The sequence below is a fragment of the Geotrypetes seraphini genome, chromosome 5 (genome assembly GCF_902459505.1).
Source record: "Geotrypetes seraphini chromosome 5, aGeoSer1.1, whole genome shotgun sequence".
Taxonomy (NCBI): domain Eukaryota; kingdom Metazoa; phylum Chordata; class Amphibia; order Gymnophiona; family Dermophiidae; genus Geotrypetes; species Geotrypetes seraphini.
In genome coordinates, this window is record NC_047088.1 from 270,727,694 (window position 1) to 270,746,827 (window position 19,134).

General features: G+C 42.4%; 1 protein-coding gene across 2 annotated transcripts in view; it reads right to left on the reverse strand.

Annotated features, from left to right (window-relative positions):
- The window catches only part of OBSL1 (obscurin like cytoskeletal adaptor 1), a 234,381-nt gene that overhangs the window by 112,741 nt on the left and 102,506 nt on the right, over window positions 1-19,134 (reverse strand). For both annotated transcript variants that reach the window (XM_033947138.1, XM_033947137.1), the window contains 3 exons: window positions 13,419-13,691; window positions 12,848-13,123; window positions 11,895-12,170 (listed from right to left, as the gene is read on the reverse strand). In XM_033947138.1, coding sequence (XP_033803029.1) covers window positions 11,895-12,170; window positions 12,848-13,123; window positions 13,419-13,691 — 825 coding nt within the window. The remainder of the gene's footprint in view (window positions 1-11,894; window positions 12,171-12,847; window positions 13,124-13,418; window positions 13,692-19,134) is intronic.

Genomic DNA, 19,134 nt, shown 5'->3' on the forward strand with positions numbered 1-19,134 from the left:
CCCTGACCCACGACAGGTGCCTACAGTGTAGGTGGCCTGCCTCGAGGTTTTTTGTTTTGTTTTTTTAGAAAATGGCAGGTTAGGCAGCGGTAGAACACCTACCACCACCTGCAATTGGGATGCCGTTTATAGATTATGCCCCTCAGGGTGGGAGAGAGAGTCACTACACACTCCAACAGGCTTACGTGGCCAAGAAGTGAGAAAGGAAATGTTTACATGACCAGGCTCTATGTGTGTTGCTAAGTGTTGGTCTGTGTGTGAAAGTGTTCACATAGCTGACCTGCTGAGTCAGGCCAGTGGTCCATCCGGCCCAGCAGTCCGCTCACACGGCGGCCTCAGCTCAAAGACCAGAGCTCTAAATGAGTCCAGCCTCACCTGCTTAAGTCCCAGCTTAACAGGAACTTGTCCAGCTTAGTCTTGAAACCTTGTGTATCTATGAAAGAAAATGTTTCCATAATAGGTTACTTGTGTGTGTGACACAGTATTTTTGTGTGGCTGGGCAGTCGATATGTACGCTGTGACCGAGTATAGGCAGAGCAGGTGCCCAGCCTAGGGTGGATCACAGGTAAACAAGACTAGAGGCTAGTGGAGTATAATTGGTATGCACAAGAAAAAAAAGAAAAAGAGTCCCATTCACTTCTGCTTTGGTACAATGAAGTATTTTTATTGAAAAACTATAAATCAATATGTTTGTAGGGAACAAAGAATGCAACAGTTATAATTTCACTGTGAAACTGCTTATCTTCACTTGAGTGCTTTTAGGTCTCAGTTTCCTTTACTGGTCCTCATTTCTCTGGCTTCTAGCTTCAAATCTCTGGTCCTTTTCATACTTGCTTCCAGCAATTCAGCCAGAAATGGAAGAAAAACAAAATGATTAACTTCTCCCCAAAATATAGCTTTATCAAGCCAGCACCTGGGCAGGAATTGCACAGTCCCCAAATCTCTGCTCTAGTAGAAGGCCTCAATGGCTGCGGCCTAACACATGCCCTCACTCATAAGCCTTCAATACTTAAATAAATGGTGTGAATTCCACCACTAGCAAGCCAACCTGATAAATCTACCTTTGAGCCTTACTGCATAGCTCAAAGGAGCGGCTTCTGCCTCCCAGAATCATTCGGAATAACCCTTCAGCTTATACCTTAATATCTTTCACTGGGTTTCATCAGAATTCATAGCTGAACTTTTCTTGGTCATCTCATTCAGCTAACTTTTACCTTCAGGAGGTTTCCCTTTGGATCAAACTCTCCACTTTCTAGCGGTTTCCCCAGCTGCAGCCTTTTCTCTCAGCTTTAACTGCAATATAGCATATCGATTAAACAGCATTCCAGTCCAGCCCCCTAAATTAACTCAGTCTCTGAATCCATTTCTATTTCATTTACTGCTTCTGAGCTGGGCTGTAGAAGATCTGGCTCTGAGTCCAGTGTGGCTCGAGCTGAGGCGGCTTTCCTTGCAATTGCTGACCTGCTTATAATTCCTCCTCCTCTCTGGCTTTATGGCCAGCCTCAAGGGTCGGCCTGCCTTTGATTGGTGCAGTGCTAGGAGCTGTGTTGACCTGGCCTAATATTTATATTCCCTTTTGGAACTAAATAGTCCCTTCCGTCCCACACTTGGTGACTTAACTTTTCCTACCTGCTGAGCCTCTTTAGAAAAATATAAATAGGAGATGTCAGTTTCTGGTTTTCCTTTTAGCAACTGCCTAGGCTTAGCTAGAGGTGGTGTACAGCTAGCATTTGAAATTTCTGAGGGCAACTCGGAATTCACAGGGGCTTCTCTGTGTCAGTACATATATGTGAAAATGGTGTACTCCAGACTGATGAGTGTGGGAATGGGGATGATGATGGCAGCAGAAGACAGCTGCTAGACATATGGGCTGAGATACATTCAGGTGTGTCCATGTCTGATGTTTCTGCACACCCAATTTGTGGTGTTATGTCTCGTACTATATTCCTCTGAGATGTACTGCTCAGGTCATGTCATAGTTTAGAGTTCATTATTTATATCCTGCCTTTACAATCTTCACTGTCGAAGCTCACTGACATTTCCCTGCTTTCATGCCCTGGGTTGAGATGTCATTTCTAGAAACTCTGACCTTCTAGGGCCTTCTGTAAGTTGCATTGTCTTTTTGCCATCTATATCACTTTGGCCACATCGCTGGACCCAGAAGCAGGCAGGGAGGCTTGCCGGCCTAGGAGCGCACTCCACCCCTCACCCCTCCCGACGGGACTGCACAGGGCCGACATCGCTGGACCCAGGAGCAGGCAGGGAGGCTTGCCGGCGTGGGAGCGCACTCCGCCCCTCCCCCCACCCAACGAGACTACACTGAGCCAGTTGGAAGGCTCAGGAAGTCTCTCAGCACCCGTGTTTCTGTTAGTTTCTGTTTACTTCTTGTTTCTCGTTTGAAACTCACTTTGGCCACATTGCTGGACCCAGAAGCAGGCAGGGAGGCTTGCCGGCGTGGGAGCGCACTCCGCCCCTCCCCCCTCCCATCGGGATTGCACAGGGCCGACATCGCTGGACCCAGGAGCAGGCAGGGGGGCTTGCCGGCATGGGAGCACACTCCGCCCCTCCCCCCAACTGACAGGACTACACTGAGCCAGTTGGAAGACTCAGGGAGTCTCCCAGCACCCGTTTTTAGTTTGTCTCTTTTTCTTTTTGCTTTATTTGAATCTCACTTTGGCCGACATAGCTGGACCCAGGAGCAGGCAGGGAGGCTTGCCGGCGTGGGAGCGCACTCCGCCTCTCCCCCCACCCGACGAGACTACACTGAGCCAGTTGGAAGGCTCAGGAAGTCTCTCAGCACCCGTGTTTCTGTTAGTTTCTGTTTACTTCTTGTTTCTCGTTTGAAACTCACTTTGGCCACATCGCTGGACCCAGGAGCAGGCAGGGGGGCTTGCCGGCATGGGAGCACACTCCGCCCCTCCCCCCAACTGACAGGACTACACTGAGCCAGTTGGAAGACTCAGGGAGTCTCCCAGCACCCGTTTTTAGTTTGTCTCTTTTTCTTTTTGCTTTATTTGAATCTCACTTTGGCCGACATAGCTGGACCCAGGAGCAGGCAGGGAGGCTTGCTGGCGTGGGAGCACACTCCGCCCCTCCTCCCCACCTGACGGGACTACGCTGAACCAATAAAAGATTCAGCGTCTAACAGCACGCTGTCTAAGACGCTCATAGCACCTTTGTGAAGCGACCAAGAAGCGATCCACCCCCACAACACTACCAAACGTATAACCAACCGAAAAGCAGCAGCCAAACCACCAAAGACCCTTCTACCACCTTTCACTAACCACCAACCACCAAACAACAAAAAAAAATTAAATTAAATTAAAAAAAACAAAACCCCAAAATGAAGCTAACCTCACTAGCCCAGCACTTCATACTGTTAATCCTTCTTTTAAGCAGCGGGAAGACAGCAGCAAATAACCTCCTCCCTACACCCGCTACAGATATAAATAAATCTCTCTTCCAAAATAAGAGAACATCAAGTGACAGAAACTCAAACCTACAATCTAACACTCTACACTCCATTACCACAGCATGGGGAAGAAGACCAACACACACTAAGACCAAACCATACCGGCACACCAAATCACTTATATATCCAAACACAACCCACAACTATCACACAGAGATATCCACACTCAAATGCGCCTACTTAAATATCAGAGCGCTAGGTCCAAAAACAGAGCTTATAAAAACCTGGATAACACAAGAAAACCTGGACTGTCTTTTCCTCACAGAAACCTGGCTAACCTCCGACTCAGACCCCAGAATAACTGAAGTCTGCCCACAAGGATACAAAATTACAGTGGTCTGCAGAGAAAAAAAAAAGAGGCGGAGGCCTAGCAATCTTAATCAAACAAGATCTAACCCTTAATATAATGAGAAAACATCTAACCCGTACATGGATCTTTTAGCTTGCCAACTCTCAAGCACCACACTAAAAGACACACTAAACTGCATGCTCTGCTACATAGCACCGGGAAACTGGTCTTTAGCAAGAACCGAAGTGGAAGACTTCATATACCAAAACTCACTAATAGCAACCTACAACCTACTCCTAGGAGACCTAAATCTACACCTAGATGATCAATCATCCAAACAAGTAGACAACTTTCTCTCATTTCTCAAAGCCTTATCCTTCCAAATGCTAAATCCACAAACAACTCATGAAAAAGGCCACCAACTTGATATTGCAGCCTTCATGACCCACCAACCATCCTTAACAGAAATTCATACATCTAACGGAACATGGTCCAGATCCATCTGGTCAGACCACTACACCTACACTTTCAACATCAACTGGACCAAAAACAACAAAAAAACTATAACAAAACTCAATAAAGTAACATACACCTCACGCAAACACATCAAACCCTCCATATTCTGGTCTAAAATAGATGAAACTATTCTAGAAAACAACCCCGAGGACTTCATGTTACATTGGGAAAGACTTTGCTCCAACACCCTTGATGATTTAGCCCCACTGCAAACCAAATCCAGACCCAGCAGGAGATCAGATAAATGGTTCGACTCCGAACTGCTACAACTCAAAAGACAATGTAGACGACTAGAGAGAAAATGGAGAAAATCGAACTCGGATCATACAAAATCCGCCTGGAAAAAAATCAACAAACAATACAAGTCACAATTAAAGGACAAGAGAAAAGCACACTACACCAACCTAATAGGCACTGAAACCCAAGACACCAAAAAACTATTCCAAATTCTAAACACCCTAACCGACACCAAACCCTACCTGACCACTAACAATACTACCCCCCCCCCCTCAGCCACTCTATTAGCAGAACACTTCCAAAATAAAATTACCAATGCAAGAGCTACCCTCAATGACACCTCTACCCATCCTAACGAATTCACAATTCTCCCCATAGATAGAGATTCTACTGCAGCAGATAGAATATGGTCTCAATTCCCCAACATACAATGGCCCGAATTCAACAAATACTACAAAAAATACAGCCATGCATCCTGTGACCTCAACAACTGTCCACCATATCTCCTAAAAACATCCAGCACAAAATTCCGTGCTCTTCTTCTAAACTGGATACAAATCTCGCTAATAAACTGCCACTACCCTACCAACCTCAGCGAAATCATCATCACCCCGATCCTCAAAGACCCCAAAGGACCGATAGACCAAACAGCCAACTACAGACCCATTGTCTCTATTCCACTCTACGTCAAAATAATAGAAGGACTAGTTGCCAAATTACTCTCCAATTACCTAGAAAACCATAACATACTCCATCCCAAACAATCCGGCTTCAGAAACAACTTCAGCATGGAAACACTACTAGGATCTCTCTTGGACACAGCCAGACAACATCTCAGCACAGGAAAAAAAATGATGCCCATACAACTAGACCTTACCGCTGCATTCGACTTGGTGGACCATAACATTCTACTACAAATCCTGGATACAATAGGTATCACAGATAAAGTATACACATGGTTTGAAGGATTCCTTAAATCAAGAACCTATAGAGTAAAATCAGACAAACAAAAATCTGAACCTTGGTCAAACCCCTGCGGAGTTCCCCAAGGATCCCCTCTATCCCCGACTCTCTTCAATCTCTATACAGCCTCCCTCAGCTCTCACCTGGAGAAACAAGGCATAACCTCCAACAGCTATGCCGATGACATTACCATTCTCATACCCTTCGATCAACCTGAACTCTCCATGACGAACACAATATACCAAACACTAAAATCAATAGCAACCTGGATGAAAGATCACAAACTGAAATTGAACCTAGATAAAATGAAATTCATCCTCCTAGAAAACAACAAAATACCAACCATAACCAACATTGAAATCAACGCAATCAACTACCCCATACAAACCACCCTAAAACTGCTAGGAATAACTATTGACAGATGCTGCACCATGCAACCGCAAATCAATAAAACAATACAAAAGTCATTCTTAGTCATGAGAAACTTAAGAAAAGTTCGGAAATTCTTTGAGAAAACTCAATTCCAGCTCATAGTTCAGTCCTTAATACTAGGCCTACTTGACTACTGTAATATCCTCTACCTCCCATGCCCTACAACCATAACAAAACAACTACAAACTATCCAAAATACAGCACTAAGACTCATCTACTCATTAAAGAAACATGATCACATTACAGAAGCATATCTCCAATCGCACTGGCTTCCGATCCCAACAAGAATACAATTTAAATTCTATTGCCTACTATTTAAGACTTTATACGGAGACAGTCCAAACTACCTGACTAACCGCCTCATCCACAACACCGCAACCAGACATAGGAAAACTCACACCCCATTCTCATACCCCCCAATTAAGGAGGTCAAATGGAAAAAACTATATGATGGCCTCCTGGCCACTCAAGCAGCCAAACTAGACAACCAAATCGCCAATCTACTGACAGCATCCCTCGACTACAAGACTTTTAGAAAAGAAATAAAGACCATACTCTTCAAGAAAACTCTGAAAAAATAAATAATACTGCAAGTCTCAAACTCCACCTCTCACTAAAGCTAACTACCCGAAACAAATAACCTTACCCATTTCTTACTCTTTTTGAAAATGACCAATTTTTTTTTTTTTTTTTGTAAGTTCTTGTTGTAATACATCTTGGATAATTCTTTTGTAATCTGCCTTGAACTGCAAGGTAATGGCGGAATAGAAATCCCTAATGTAATGTAATGTAATGTAATGTAATATTCAGCCCAAATATCAATGGACAGCTACAATTATATGAAATCAGAATTTCAAGTACATACAGTAAATTCCTTGATCGCTTATTTGTAATAATAATAAGAAATTAAGGCTTGATATTCGGCCTGTGGCATTAAGCAGTTGGTAAGCCACTCCTAGTCACACTGACCCAGAGGTTAACCAGGCACCAGCCAATATTCAGACTGGGACCAGCCTTCTCCCCTACTGCCAACTCCAGACCACGTTCCTTCTCGCTTGCTGCACCCTACACCTGAATCAGAAGGTCAAGCTCCGTCCTTGGCACTATTCAAATTCAGGCTAAAAGCCCATGTTTTCCAGGTTGCTTTTAACTCCTAATCCCCACTCACTTGTAAAGCACCCAAGCCTGATAAACTCCTTAACCCCCTTCGTGTCCTGTTTGTATCTGATTAGATTGTAAGCTCTACTGAGCCAGGACTGTCTCTTGAATGTTGAAGTAGCTTAACTCACTGCATAAAGTCAGGAGAGCTGTTTTGCTCTAACTTCATGTTTATTGGAAGCTTCTATTCTGCTACTGATGACTGGGGAGTCCATTCTGAGTGCTTTACATGAGCTTCAGTAATGGTGTTACAATACATGAGTTACTTATTTATACCAGCTATGTACTGCACATGGACTATTATAGTTGATGTATATCATATATTCATTCTTCTTTGTATTATTCCTCTGTTCACCCTTTCATGTTCCAAGTGGGTAGAAGCCCGCTATTTCCTCCATGTTACTATTCCCCCTAATTGTTTCTTTATTTGCTAAAATGTTATGTGAAGAGAATCATCTTTATGCCTTTCTTGAACTTTTCTAGTTTTAATTCCCTCGGAAGGGAGTTCCACCATATTAGGGCCATCACTGAGAACATTCTATTCCTGACGTTCTTGTATTTGATGTCTCATTTCCAGTAACTTTTCTAGGCTCAAGCTTAAGGCGCAAGTTAGAAACATAGAAACATGATGGCAGATAAAGGCCAAATGGCCCATCTAGTCTGCCCATTCACAATAACCATTAACTCTTTCTCTCTCAAAGAGATCCCACGTGCCTATCCCAGGCCCTCTTGAATTCAGACACAGTCTCTGTCCCCACCACTTCTTCTGGGAGACTGTTCCACGTATCTACCACTCTTTTTGTAAAAAAATATTTTCATAGATTACTCCTGAGCCTGTCGCCTCTTAACATCATCCTATGCCCTCTCATTACAGAGCTTACCATTAAGACCATTTTTCTTGTGATGTCACTTTGGCGTGGAGAGTGTCGGAGCTTCAGGCTCTGTCGTGCAGAGCTCCTTTTCTTCGCATCACTGTGTCGGTGGTGATTTTGAGGACTGTGCCTTCCTTTCTTCCAGAACTGATTTCTTCTTTCCATGTCAACCAGGATGTTCGGCTGCCAGCCTTTGTTCCTTCAGGTTCCAAGTCTAAGGACCGTGTTTTGTGGTCTCTGGTTGTGTGGAGTCTCCTTTTGAGATACCTGGAGGCCACTAATGATTTCCATCTGTCGGTCGGCCTGCTGCTATGCAACCATCTCGCGTTGGATACGTGTGGCCATTTCCACTGCCTATATTTCAGCAGGGAAGAAGGCTCACTCTACCAGAGGCATGGCTTCCTCAGTGGTGGAGTCTCTGGCGGTTTCGCCTGAGATTTGTAGGGCAGCCATGTGGGCTTCACTTCATACCTTTACCAGGTTTTACTGGCTTGATGTGGCAGCTAAGGATGATGCAGCCTTTGGCGTTTCCGTTCTGGTGGCGAGCTCATCGGGCTCCCCCTGAGAATTGGGACTGCTTTGATACGTCCCACGAGTTCAGTCTCCAGAGGATTGTACAAGAATGAAAGATTAGGTTTCTTACCTCTGCTAATCTTCCTTCTTGTAAATCTCCTCTAAAGGCTGAAATCCTGCCCATTTGTTTTGTCCGATTCGCAGATCACCTCTTCAGTTACTGGTAAGATGGATTACTGTCTTTGATCAGACTCATTAAGAATTCCATACATGTTCCCTTAGATTGGGTTCAAGGGTTGCTGGGGTTCCTGGGTGGGGCCCCATCTGAATTTCAGGCTGCATTAGGTAGATTTATCTATTTTGCAATTTGTACATGGTTCCTTGTGTTTGATGTACTAATGAGCAGAATTGACTGGTAGCAGGAGTTCCCGCACCCTCTTCTCTTTTTCTGTTTCCTGTTTGCACTAGATATAACTGGTTTTTCGACAAGCTGAGCATGACAGGAAGCTACCAGGCGATAGCCTAGAGAGGAGGGAACAAGTTTTATTAGCCCTGCAGCCGAGGCTAAAGAGGATACAAGATCCCATGAGTTTAGCCTCCAGAGGAGATTTACAAGAAGGAAGATTAGCAGAGGTAAGAAACCTAATCTTTCAGTCATTGTATTTCCAAGCTTCAGAATTGGGCACTATCGGTACAAATGAAATTAAATGAAGCAAAAACTAAACTTCTGTGGATAGGGCCAAATCTTAATTACCTCCCTCCTATGATAACACTAACCTCAGGAATTAAATTACAAATTGAATTTTCTTCTAAAGTTTTGGGAATTCTCTTAGATTCTTCAGTTATGTTTAAAGATCAAATAAATTCTCTGGTCAAGAAATGTTTTTTTAGTTTGCGTATGCTGAAGAGTATTAAGGCATTTTTCATCATCAACACTTTACAGTTTTGGTACAGTCTGTTATACTAGCCCGGTTGGATACTGCAACTCTATTTACCTAGGATTGACTAAGGGCAACTTGCAAAGATTGCAATTGATACAAATCACTGTGGCCAAGCTGATTTTTGGGAAATGGAAATTTGACCACATATCCCCTTTACTGGAAAGACTACACTGGCTGCCTGTCTGTTTCAGGATTCAATTTAAATGTGCTTGTATCGTTTTTAAACTCTTGTTTGGTATTTTCACTCCTTTGGTTCTGTTAATCTGGAACGCTCAAAGATCTTGTCTCTTGTGAAATACACAAACATTGAAACTCTCTTTCCCTAAAAACCTTTTTATTTTCTAAGCATTTAACAATTCGCTCTGTTTAAATTTCTTTTTATGCTTTATATTTAGATTTATCTGATTTTTTTTCATTTTATTTTTTGTTATTACTGGCTGACCTAATGATTGTTAACCGAGTCAAGCTTCATTTTTTGAAGATGACCCAGTCTATAAATTTAAGGTTTAGTTTAGTTATTAGATGTCTATGTGACTTTGCTAGAATCTAAATCACCACATCTAGCGTACTCCCTCTATCCAATTCTCTGGTCACCCAGTCAAAGAAATTGATCAGGTTTGTCTGACAAGACCTACCTCTAGTGAATCCATATTGCCTCCGGTCTTGTAATCCACAGGATTCCAGAAACTTGACCATTCTCTGTTTTAAAAGAGTTTCCATTAATTTGCTTACTACGGAAGTCAGACTTAGCAGCCTGTAATTCCCTTCTTCTTCCTTACTTCCACTTTTGTGGAGAGTGACCACATTTACCCTTCTCCAGTCCTATAGTACCACTCCCGACTCTAGAGACTCATTGAAAAGGTCAGTCAGCAGAGTCACCAGAACTTCCCTACGTTCCTTCAGCACCCTCGGATGTACACCATCCGGCCCCATCGCTTTGTCTACCTTTATTTTAGCTAGCTCCTCACAAGCACAACCCTTTGAAAATTGATCATGGTCTACCACTAGTCCATCCCTATTCGCGGATGGGCAGACTGGATGGGCTATTTGGCCTTTATCTGTCATCAGATTTCTGTGTTTTTAAGTTTATGTTTGAAGGCTCAGACTTGATTGTCCCAATTAGAACTAGACCCTGAATTACCGTAGGTATGAGGAGAGGAGAAGCCATTGTTAATGTGACTGTTGATATGTTAACCTCTGAGTCTGTGATAGAAACAGACTGCTTTTTTTTGTCTGTTTAGCAATAAATTGCCTTTTGATTTACACTACACCCTTTTGTCTGTGGGCCTCCCAGTCTGTCCACCAGCCATGTTGCCATGGAATAGAAGGAGTTATATAGTTATATGGAATCACCATGACTGGAGATTTTTAAGAGATATGATAGAGATACAGAGGAAGAAGAAGTGGGTGATTAAGGGGTTGTTATTTTCTGTGGGATAGCAATGTGAGGCCACCACGTATGGAAACTAAAAATCAGACGAAGGAAAGCTGAACATCTCTTTCTGAGCCCCAGGGCTGGGCTGGAGTCCCAGGAAAGAAGCTTTTCCTTTGCTAAAGAGGTAACTATTTTGTGGTTTCTCTCTCTCTCTTTTCTATTTCTTATTATTTGATTATTGTAAACTGTTTAGATAAGTTGTGAAATAGAGGTATATTATACAGTACATGGTACATTTAAAAAACACCCAAATAATATTTTAATGATGAAAACATATTCATTATAACTCTAAAGTTGCATTCACCTTTGAGCTGATAAAGAAAAAGATGTGAGCTTAATCCAAATAAATAAATAGAGAGAATCGTTAGGTATGAAAAAGACTCTATCGCAAAACTAAAAACTCCTTTATAAAGTAGAGTTCACTCTTTCTTTGAAACAACACAATCGACAAAGTATGAAAGGAATGTGGTCCTTGCCTCGCCACCAGGAAGAACAGCTCTTTTGGATTATTCAGGTGGAAAGATTTAAAACCTCAGTGGGACAATTCACATCGTTGCAGGTTCCAGAACAGTTTGTAGTCGAGACCTTGTTATTGGCAAATGCTAATTGGACTTATTTTGGACAAATGAGTTTTCCAGAGCTGTGCAGAATGATTCCTGGATGAATGGAGCGTTGGAGCTTCTTTTGCACTGATCTGTTGAAGATAGAGATGTCTAGAACACAATCCAGGCCAGTCAAAAACTTGCACCTACAATGTATCTGGGGTTTTTGTTGTTTTGTTTTTTGTTTTTTTTGGGGGGGGTTCATGTTAGCTTATCACCTAAACTATAGATTTGACGTGATGTATAAATTAAAATGCCATAAATAACAAAAAATAATAATACATCATAAAAAAAAATCAACGATCCATCGACATTAATAAAGTCTTCGGTAAGCTTGCCTTTTGTCTTCCATATAGTGTACAACTAGACTACAAGAGCAACCGTAAGACTTTATGGAAACGTCCTGAAAAGTCACATGATTTAACTAGCCTAGACTCTGACATTAGTATCACCTGACCTCTCACCTGTTACCTTGACATCAAATGAGACAAAATCATCATTAGCATCGCAGACATATTCTCCAGAATCTTCCTTAGTGGCACTCAGGATGGTAAGACGTTGGACTGGACCTTCATATTCCAGGTGCAGATTCTCTGTCTCATCTACTTCCAGGCCATCTTTAAACCAGCAAACCTCGGCATTAGGACGAGACAGCTCACATTTCAGTTCAATGCGATCAAAACTCTGAAATTCCAGCTTCACAATGTGGTCACTGGGGTGGACTATTCTCACTGCAGGGTCTAATACAGAAAGAAAGAGAGGAAGATCCTGAAAGTTGTTTAACACTTAGTAGCAGATTATGGACTTTTCCTCCAGGAACTTATCACAGAGTCCTACTGAGATATCTATTTGACCTTTGCCTACTTTAGTTGTACAGTTTTTAGATCTTTGGCTTTTGTATAAAGACACCCAAATAGATCCAGGTCACTATTCAGCTGATGGCTGCCTCCAGCTGAGTTGGTCCTGGCTATTCAGTTCTGGCTTCTATCTGTGTACTTGCACCAAATAAGCAGGGTCTTTCGCGGCTGTTGGAATTTAACCAGATATGGCCAGTATTCAGTGTTGGTACCTGGGTATCTATCTAGGCAAGTCATCAGTGGTATTTGTGCAGTCCTACTTGCCTCATCATTCTCCAGGCACTGGTACTCATCAGCAGCAGAGTCTGAATAACTTCCAGCTTTGCCTTGCCTCTGCCCTGGACCACCCTAGCATCAACTTGAGAGTGCCACAGCGGTCAGAAGCCATATTCAGCATATTTACTTCCAGCCTAGTTACCTCTATATTGATCCCACTATTTTTATTTCTATTTGCAATCTGCTTGTTATTAGCAGCTGATTCTGAGAAATGATTAGTTGAAGTAGTAGGAGTAAGTTTCAATTCTCCTAAAGCCCTCACAACAGCATCACCTGACTCTCACCTGTCACCTTGACATCAAATGAGACAGAATCTTCACTGGTATCACAGATGTATTCTCCAGAATCTTCCATGGAGGCACTAAGGATGTGAAGATGCTGGACTGCACCTTCAGTCTCCAAGCACAGGTTCTCTGTTTCATTTACTTCCAGACCATCCTTAAACCAACGAACCTCAGCATTAGGGTGAGACAGCTCACATTTCAGTTCAATGCGATCCAAAGTCTGAAACTTCAGCTTCACACTGTGATCAGTGGGGTGAACTATTTTCACCACAGGGTCTGAAATAGAGAGAAGGATCCAGAAGGTTATTTTGTACTCCAGTATCTCATATAGTCACCTTCAGAAGCATCTACAATATACGTAATATACACCAGATTTCAGTATCCTCATCCAATATCCCTTTTACTATGTCCATTCAATTTCTTCACATATAGCTTTTATTGCATTTGCTGTGAATTGGGAGAACAGAGCATGTGGGCTAAATAAGCCAAACCAATCAAATGGCTCCTAGCTATTTAAATCACGTGGTCGGGGTTAAAATTAGGCTCTGAGTCTTCCAGACCTACGACTGACCTGTCACTTTCACAGTGTAGAAAACAGAATCGTCTCCCACGTCGCAGACAAACTCCCCTGAGTCTTGCATCTTGGCTGAGGGAATGATCAGCCTGTGATGGACTCCATCGCTCTCCACTCTCATGTCTTCGTTCGTCTCTACCTCCACACCATCCTTGTACCAGTGCACCAGGACACTCGCTCGTGACAGCTCACAGCTCAGTACCACAGACTCCCCGGTCATGTATTCCTGTATGGCATCATCACTGGTATTCACGATTCTTACGGGTGGCTCTGCAAAAGCATAAACACACACAGGACATGTGCAAATGAAAACCAAAGTCTAATTAAGAATATAAGTGCATAAGAATTGCCATACTGTGGTAAACCAAAGGTTATCGACTCCAGCATCCTTTCTCCTACAGTGGTCAGTCCAGTACTGGTATGATCCCTTGGAGTATTTATTTATTTAAAATATTTATTATTTGCCTAAAACCTAGGCGACTTACAGTAAAACCATCCAAAATCATTAAACAAAACGTTTCCAGAACTCATAAATTACATCAATAGATCCATGCCTCACTGCTCACATCCAGAGAAAAGCAGTGGCTTTCCCACGCTTACTTGGCTAATCCTAGTTTATCAGCAATAGACTAAACCCTTTTCAAACTATGTGATGAAAATTGATCTTGCAGGGTACTACAACTGATTTCTCCCACTGCCATCCCTCCTATTTGTCATATCCATAAGCTTTCCTCTGCAACTGTTCCTGATGTCTTCAAACAGGCCGTAGTTATATCTCTCCTAAAAAAAAACCTCACCAGACCTCACATGCCCCTCCATCTCCAATTTCTAAGTTTATTAAAAATTTATATATTTAATATCAACGGAGGTTGTCGAAGTGGGTTACATTCAGGTACTCAAATATTGTTCCCTATCTGTCCTGGCAGGCTTACAGTCTACCTAGCGTACCTGGGGCAATAGCTTGGCCCAAAATCAGATTAGCTGCCTTCATTCATTTCATTGCTTTCTGGATCTTCATTGCAGATTGAATTCTCAAGTAAAGTTTTAAAATGTTTTTTTAGTCTCCCTATGTTGAGGAAAGTGAAATCCTGTTTCCACCAACAACATTTTGCTGTCTTTATACAATCATTCTTTCGAGATTGGATTATTGTAATTCGGTCTATTTAAGTCTAACCAAGAAAAGTCTTCAAAGACTTCAACAGTTCCAGAATACTGCGGCTAGGTTGATCTTTACAAAAAGCAAATTTGATCATGTTTTCCCGCTTTTGTTAAAACTTCACAGGCTCCCAGTAATTTCTAGAGTTTACTCTAAATGTGCCTACCTAACATTTAAGATCTTGCATGGCACTCTTCCTCTATCCTGGAATTCTGTGAGACCTGATATTATCAGATCTATCCAAAAGCTTAAATTATCTTTCCCCTTGTTAAAAGGCATTATCTATATTGGAAAATTAGGGAAATCTCTTTATTTTAAAATCACTGAGCTTTGGAATAATTTCCCTGTCCAGCTGCGTAATTTGGGCTCTTTCCAATTATTTCGAAAACATCTGAAAACCTGACTATTTTCCAAAATGTAAACTTCGCTGCTCTCTATACAATCACTAATACTTATTATATTTTCCTTTCTTTAAATGTTTTGTAAACCGTGCCAAGCTCTATCTTTATAGAGAAGATGCGGTATATAAGCTTAAGGTTTAGTTTAATTTAGTTTAATTAAGTGACTTGCCCAGGGTCACCAGGAGCAGTACTGGGCTTGAACCCACAACCTCCCTCCTCCCCTTCTTATCCAAGTACTAGAATGTGGTGTTTACTGCCTTTGCCTGGACTTCCTTTCATTTCAAGCTATTCTTGACCCATTTCAATTGAGTTTTCGCCCACTTCATTCCACGGAAATTGCTCTTGCTAAACTCTTTAATGACCTGTTCCTGGCCAGATCCAATGGCCTCTACTCAATCCTCATCCTTCTTGATCTATCTGCTGCCTTCAGTATTGTTGATCACCACCTACTCCTTGATACGCTGTCCTCGCTGAGATTCCAGGGTTCTGTTCGCTTCTGGTTTTCTTCCTATCTCTCTCATCACACTTTCAGTGTATACAATGGGGGATCCTCCTCTACTGCTATCCCGCTGTCAATCAGTGTACCTCAGCCTCTGTCTTGGTACCTCTCCATTTCTCCATATTTACCTGGTCCCTTGGTGCATTGATCTCCTCCCATGGTTTTCAGCTCTACTTCTCTACACCAGATATCTCTACAGGAATCCAGGATCGAGTCTCAGCCTGCCTGTCTGACATTGCCCCCTGGATGTTTCACCACCATCTAAAACTGAATATGGCTAAGACTGATCTCCTTATCTTCCAACCTAAACCTAGTTCCCCCCTCCCCTCATTCTCTATCTCTGTGGACAACACTCTCCTCCTCCCTATCTTGTTGGCTTGCAACCTCAAGGTTATCTTTGACTCCTCTTCTTTGCTCAGATTCAACAAACTGCTAAAGCCTGTTGCTTCTTCCTCTATAATATTACTAAAATCCAACCTCTTCTTTCCGAGTACTCTGCTACAACCCTTATCCACTCTCTCATCACTTCTCGCTTAGACTACTGCAACTTGCTTCTCTCAGGTGTTCCACTCAACCATCTCTCTCCAATTCAATCCATGCAAAATTCTGCCGCACAACTTATATTCTGTGAGAGCCACCACGCTCACCTTACCCCTCTCCTCAAGTCACTTCATTGGCTTCCCATCCATTTCCGAATACAGTTCAAACTCTGTATTCACTCTGCAGCCCCTCAATATCTCTCCATATTTCTCTCTCCCTATGCTTCCCCCCCGCCCCTGTGAACTCTGTTCATCACACAAGTCCCTCTTCTCTGTACCCTTCTGCACTGCCACCTCCAGACTCTGTCCCTTCTATCTTGCTGCAATGTATGCCTGACCATTAATGATCTGAAAAACCATCACACATATTTTTAAACTTGCTCTGGCTTCTATCGGCAAGCCAATGTAACTGAATAAAGCAAGGTGTTATACTTTCAAATTTGTTTGGCAGATCAGTCTTGCTGCTGTATTTTGTAAAAGTTATAATCTCTTAAGGAGTTTCTTTTTACAGCTGGCATATATCAAATTGCAATATTAATTAACAGTAGAGTCAAAATACGATTTAATTCTTCTCAGTTTCTAGAGCACTTTAATCATCCTGTTTGATACTTGATCAAAAGATAGTAAATGATCAACTATGACTCCTAGGATTTGTAGCTCACTTTCTAGTTTATAGGGAATACCTTTAACAATGAATCTCTTACTAGTTAGTTGGCTAAAATTACTACCTATTACCATAAATTTTTTTTCCCCCCCTATTAAGTTTTAGTTTAAATTAACACAACCAGTTCTCCATTATTATTCTTCCTTTACAAATGTTCAGCGACTAAAGGACAATCAGGATAATATGTATGTAAGCAATGTGTAAACCGCATAGTTTTATGCGGTATATAAATTGTTAAATAAATATATAAATAAATAAATAATATTCTTGGTCTTATTTACCATTCCTTAATAATTCCTAGCATCTTGTTTGTTTTATGGTCTCCAATGCACATGTGGTTGAAGATTTCAATGTATTGTCTACAATGATATCTAGATCTTTTTCTTGGGCGTTGAACCCTAATGTGAATCCTAGCATCTGGTAACTATAGAACAGGGGTCTCAAAGTCCCTCCTTGAGGGCCGCAATCCAATCGGGTATTCAGGATTTCCCCAATGAATATGCATGAGATCTATGTGCATGCACTGCTTTCAGTGCATATTCATTGGGGAAATCCTGAAAACCCAACTAGATTGCGGCCCTCAAGGAGGGACTTTGAGATCCCTGATATAGAAACATGATGGCAGATAAAGGCCAAATGGCCCATCTAGTCTGCCCATCCGCAGTAACCATTATCTATTTGTCTCTCTGAGAGATCCCACGTGCCTCGCCCAATCTCTGTCTCCCCCACCTCTTCTGCGAGACTGTTCCATGCATCTACCACCCTTTCCATAAAAAAGTATTTCCTCTGGAGCCTATCACTTCTTAATTTCATCCTATGTCCTCTCATTGCAGAGTTTCCTTTCAAATGAAAGAGACTCAACTCATGCGCATTTACATTACGTAGGCATTTAAACATCTCTATCATATCTCCCCTCTCCCGCCTTTCCTCCAAAGTATACGGATTGAGATCTTTAAATCTGTCCTCATACACCTTATGATGAAGACCACATACCATTTTAGTAGCCTTCCTCTGGACCAATTCCATTCTTTTTATGTTCAAATCTGTTTTATTATTATGAATACAAAACAACAAAGAACAAAGACAGCAAAGTCAAAGGAAAGATCTTCCAACAAATCAAAAGTTATCACGTTGTTTTGGTGAAACAAGAGTGGAAATCCCCCTGCCCCCCCTTTCCCCTGAACGCTACCCAAACAGCAATAACCACCTGTACAAAATCCCCCCCCCTTGTCCCATGAAGCAAACAGAAGTCAAGCAACAAAACTACAAAATGCCAAAGGCCCGGGTTCTGGTGGCCCTTGGCAGTCACAAGAGGAAAGCCCTCCCTCCCAACAAACAAGGCAACAAAGGGAAAGAGAAAAAAAAAAGGAAGTGCTTGTGTTGACCAATCCTGGGAGTGAGCATGATGAACCTCAACAAGGCTAAGCAAGAGGATTCAAAAGGAGACTGTGACTTCTAGGAGATAAGGAGTCCAAATAGGCTCCCCACACAAGCATAAAGCGATGTCGGGAACGAGGGCGACCAACTGCCTCTTGGGTCTCCCATGTGGCCAAAGTATGCACCAGAGTTCTCCAGGTCCAAAAAGAGGGAAGCTCAGAAACAGTCCAGGATTGCAAAATGCATTTGCGAGCAAGAAGACACACCTTACGACATCAGAGGAAAGCCACAAAAAGCCCCAAGCAGACCAAGAACCAACTGCTCCATGGTACCCACAATTGGTCTCAAAAACAAGCCTCGGAAGTAATGAACGATAGACTTCCAAAAAACTTGTATAGTCCAATAATCCCAAAATGAATGAGCTAAAGTATTGGGATCCCGGCCACATTTCAAGCAAAGGGGGGAGTCAATACCTCTTATTTTATGCAATTGGACTTGAGTATAATAGGCCCTATAGATCACTCTAAATAACACTCACAATACACTGCTCCCGTTATCAAGCTAGGGACCCCCCGCAGGGCTCACAGAATATCCCAAGTACTAAGATCGATGCGAAGTTCATGACCCCAGCTCTCTCGAAGATGCGATACATCTTTAGGGCCTGAAAGCTCTGACAGGGCCCTATACAACGCCAACACCAAAGTAGAATGAACTGCCACCCCTTCAAAAAAAGCCCAGAGACGCACGGTAGAGCAAGCCGATCCTGTGGAAGAGAAAGAATATAATGCTTTACTTGATAATAGGCAAAAGTATCACCCCAGCACCCACCCAAGCGGTCCCCAAAAGCAGCAAGAGGTTTCAAACAGCCTGCCTCAGTCAACAGATGTTCCACGAGATGAAATCCGCGAGTAGCCCAGCTGAGAAAAGCAGGGTTATCCCAGCCTGGAGGAAAGGCCAAGTTCACACGAAGTGGCAAAGTTTGTAACACATACAGCCAACGCGGAAAAATCACCATGTGAATTACCGACACCATCCTTTTTATATCTTCCCAATGTAAATCACTTTGCATTTCTCCAC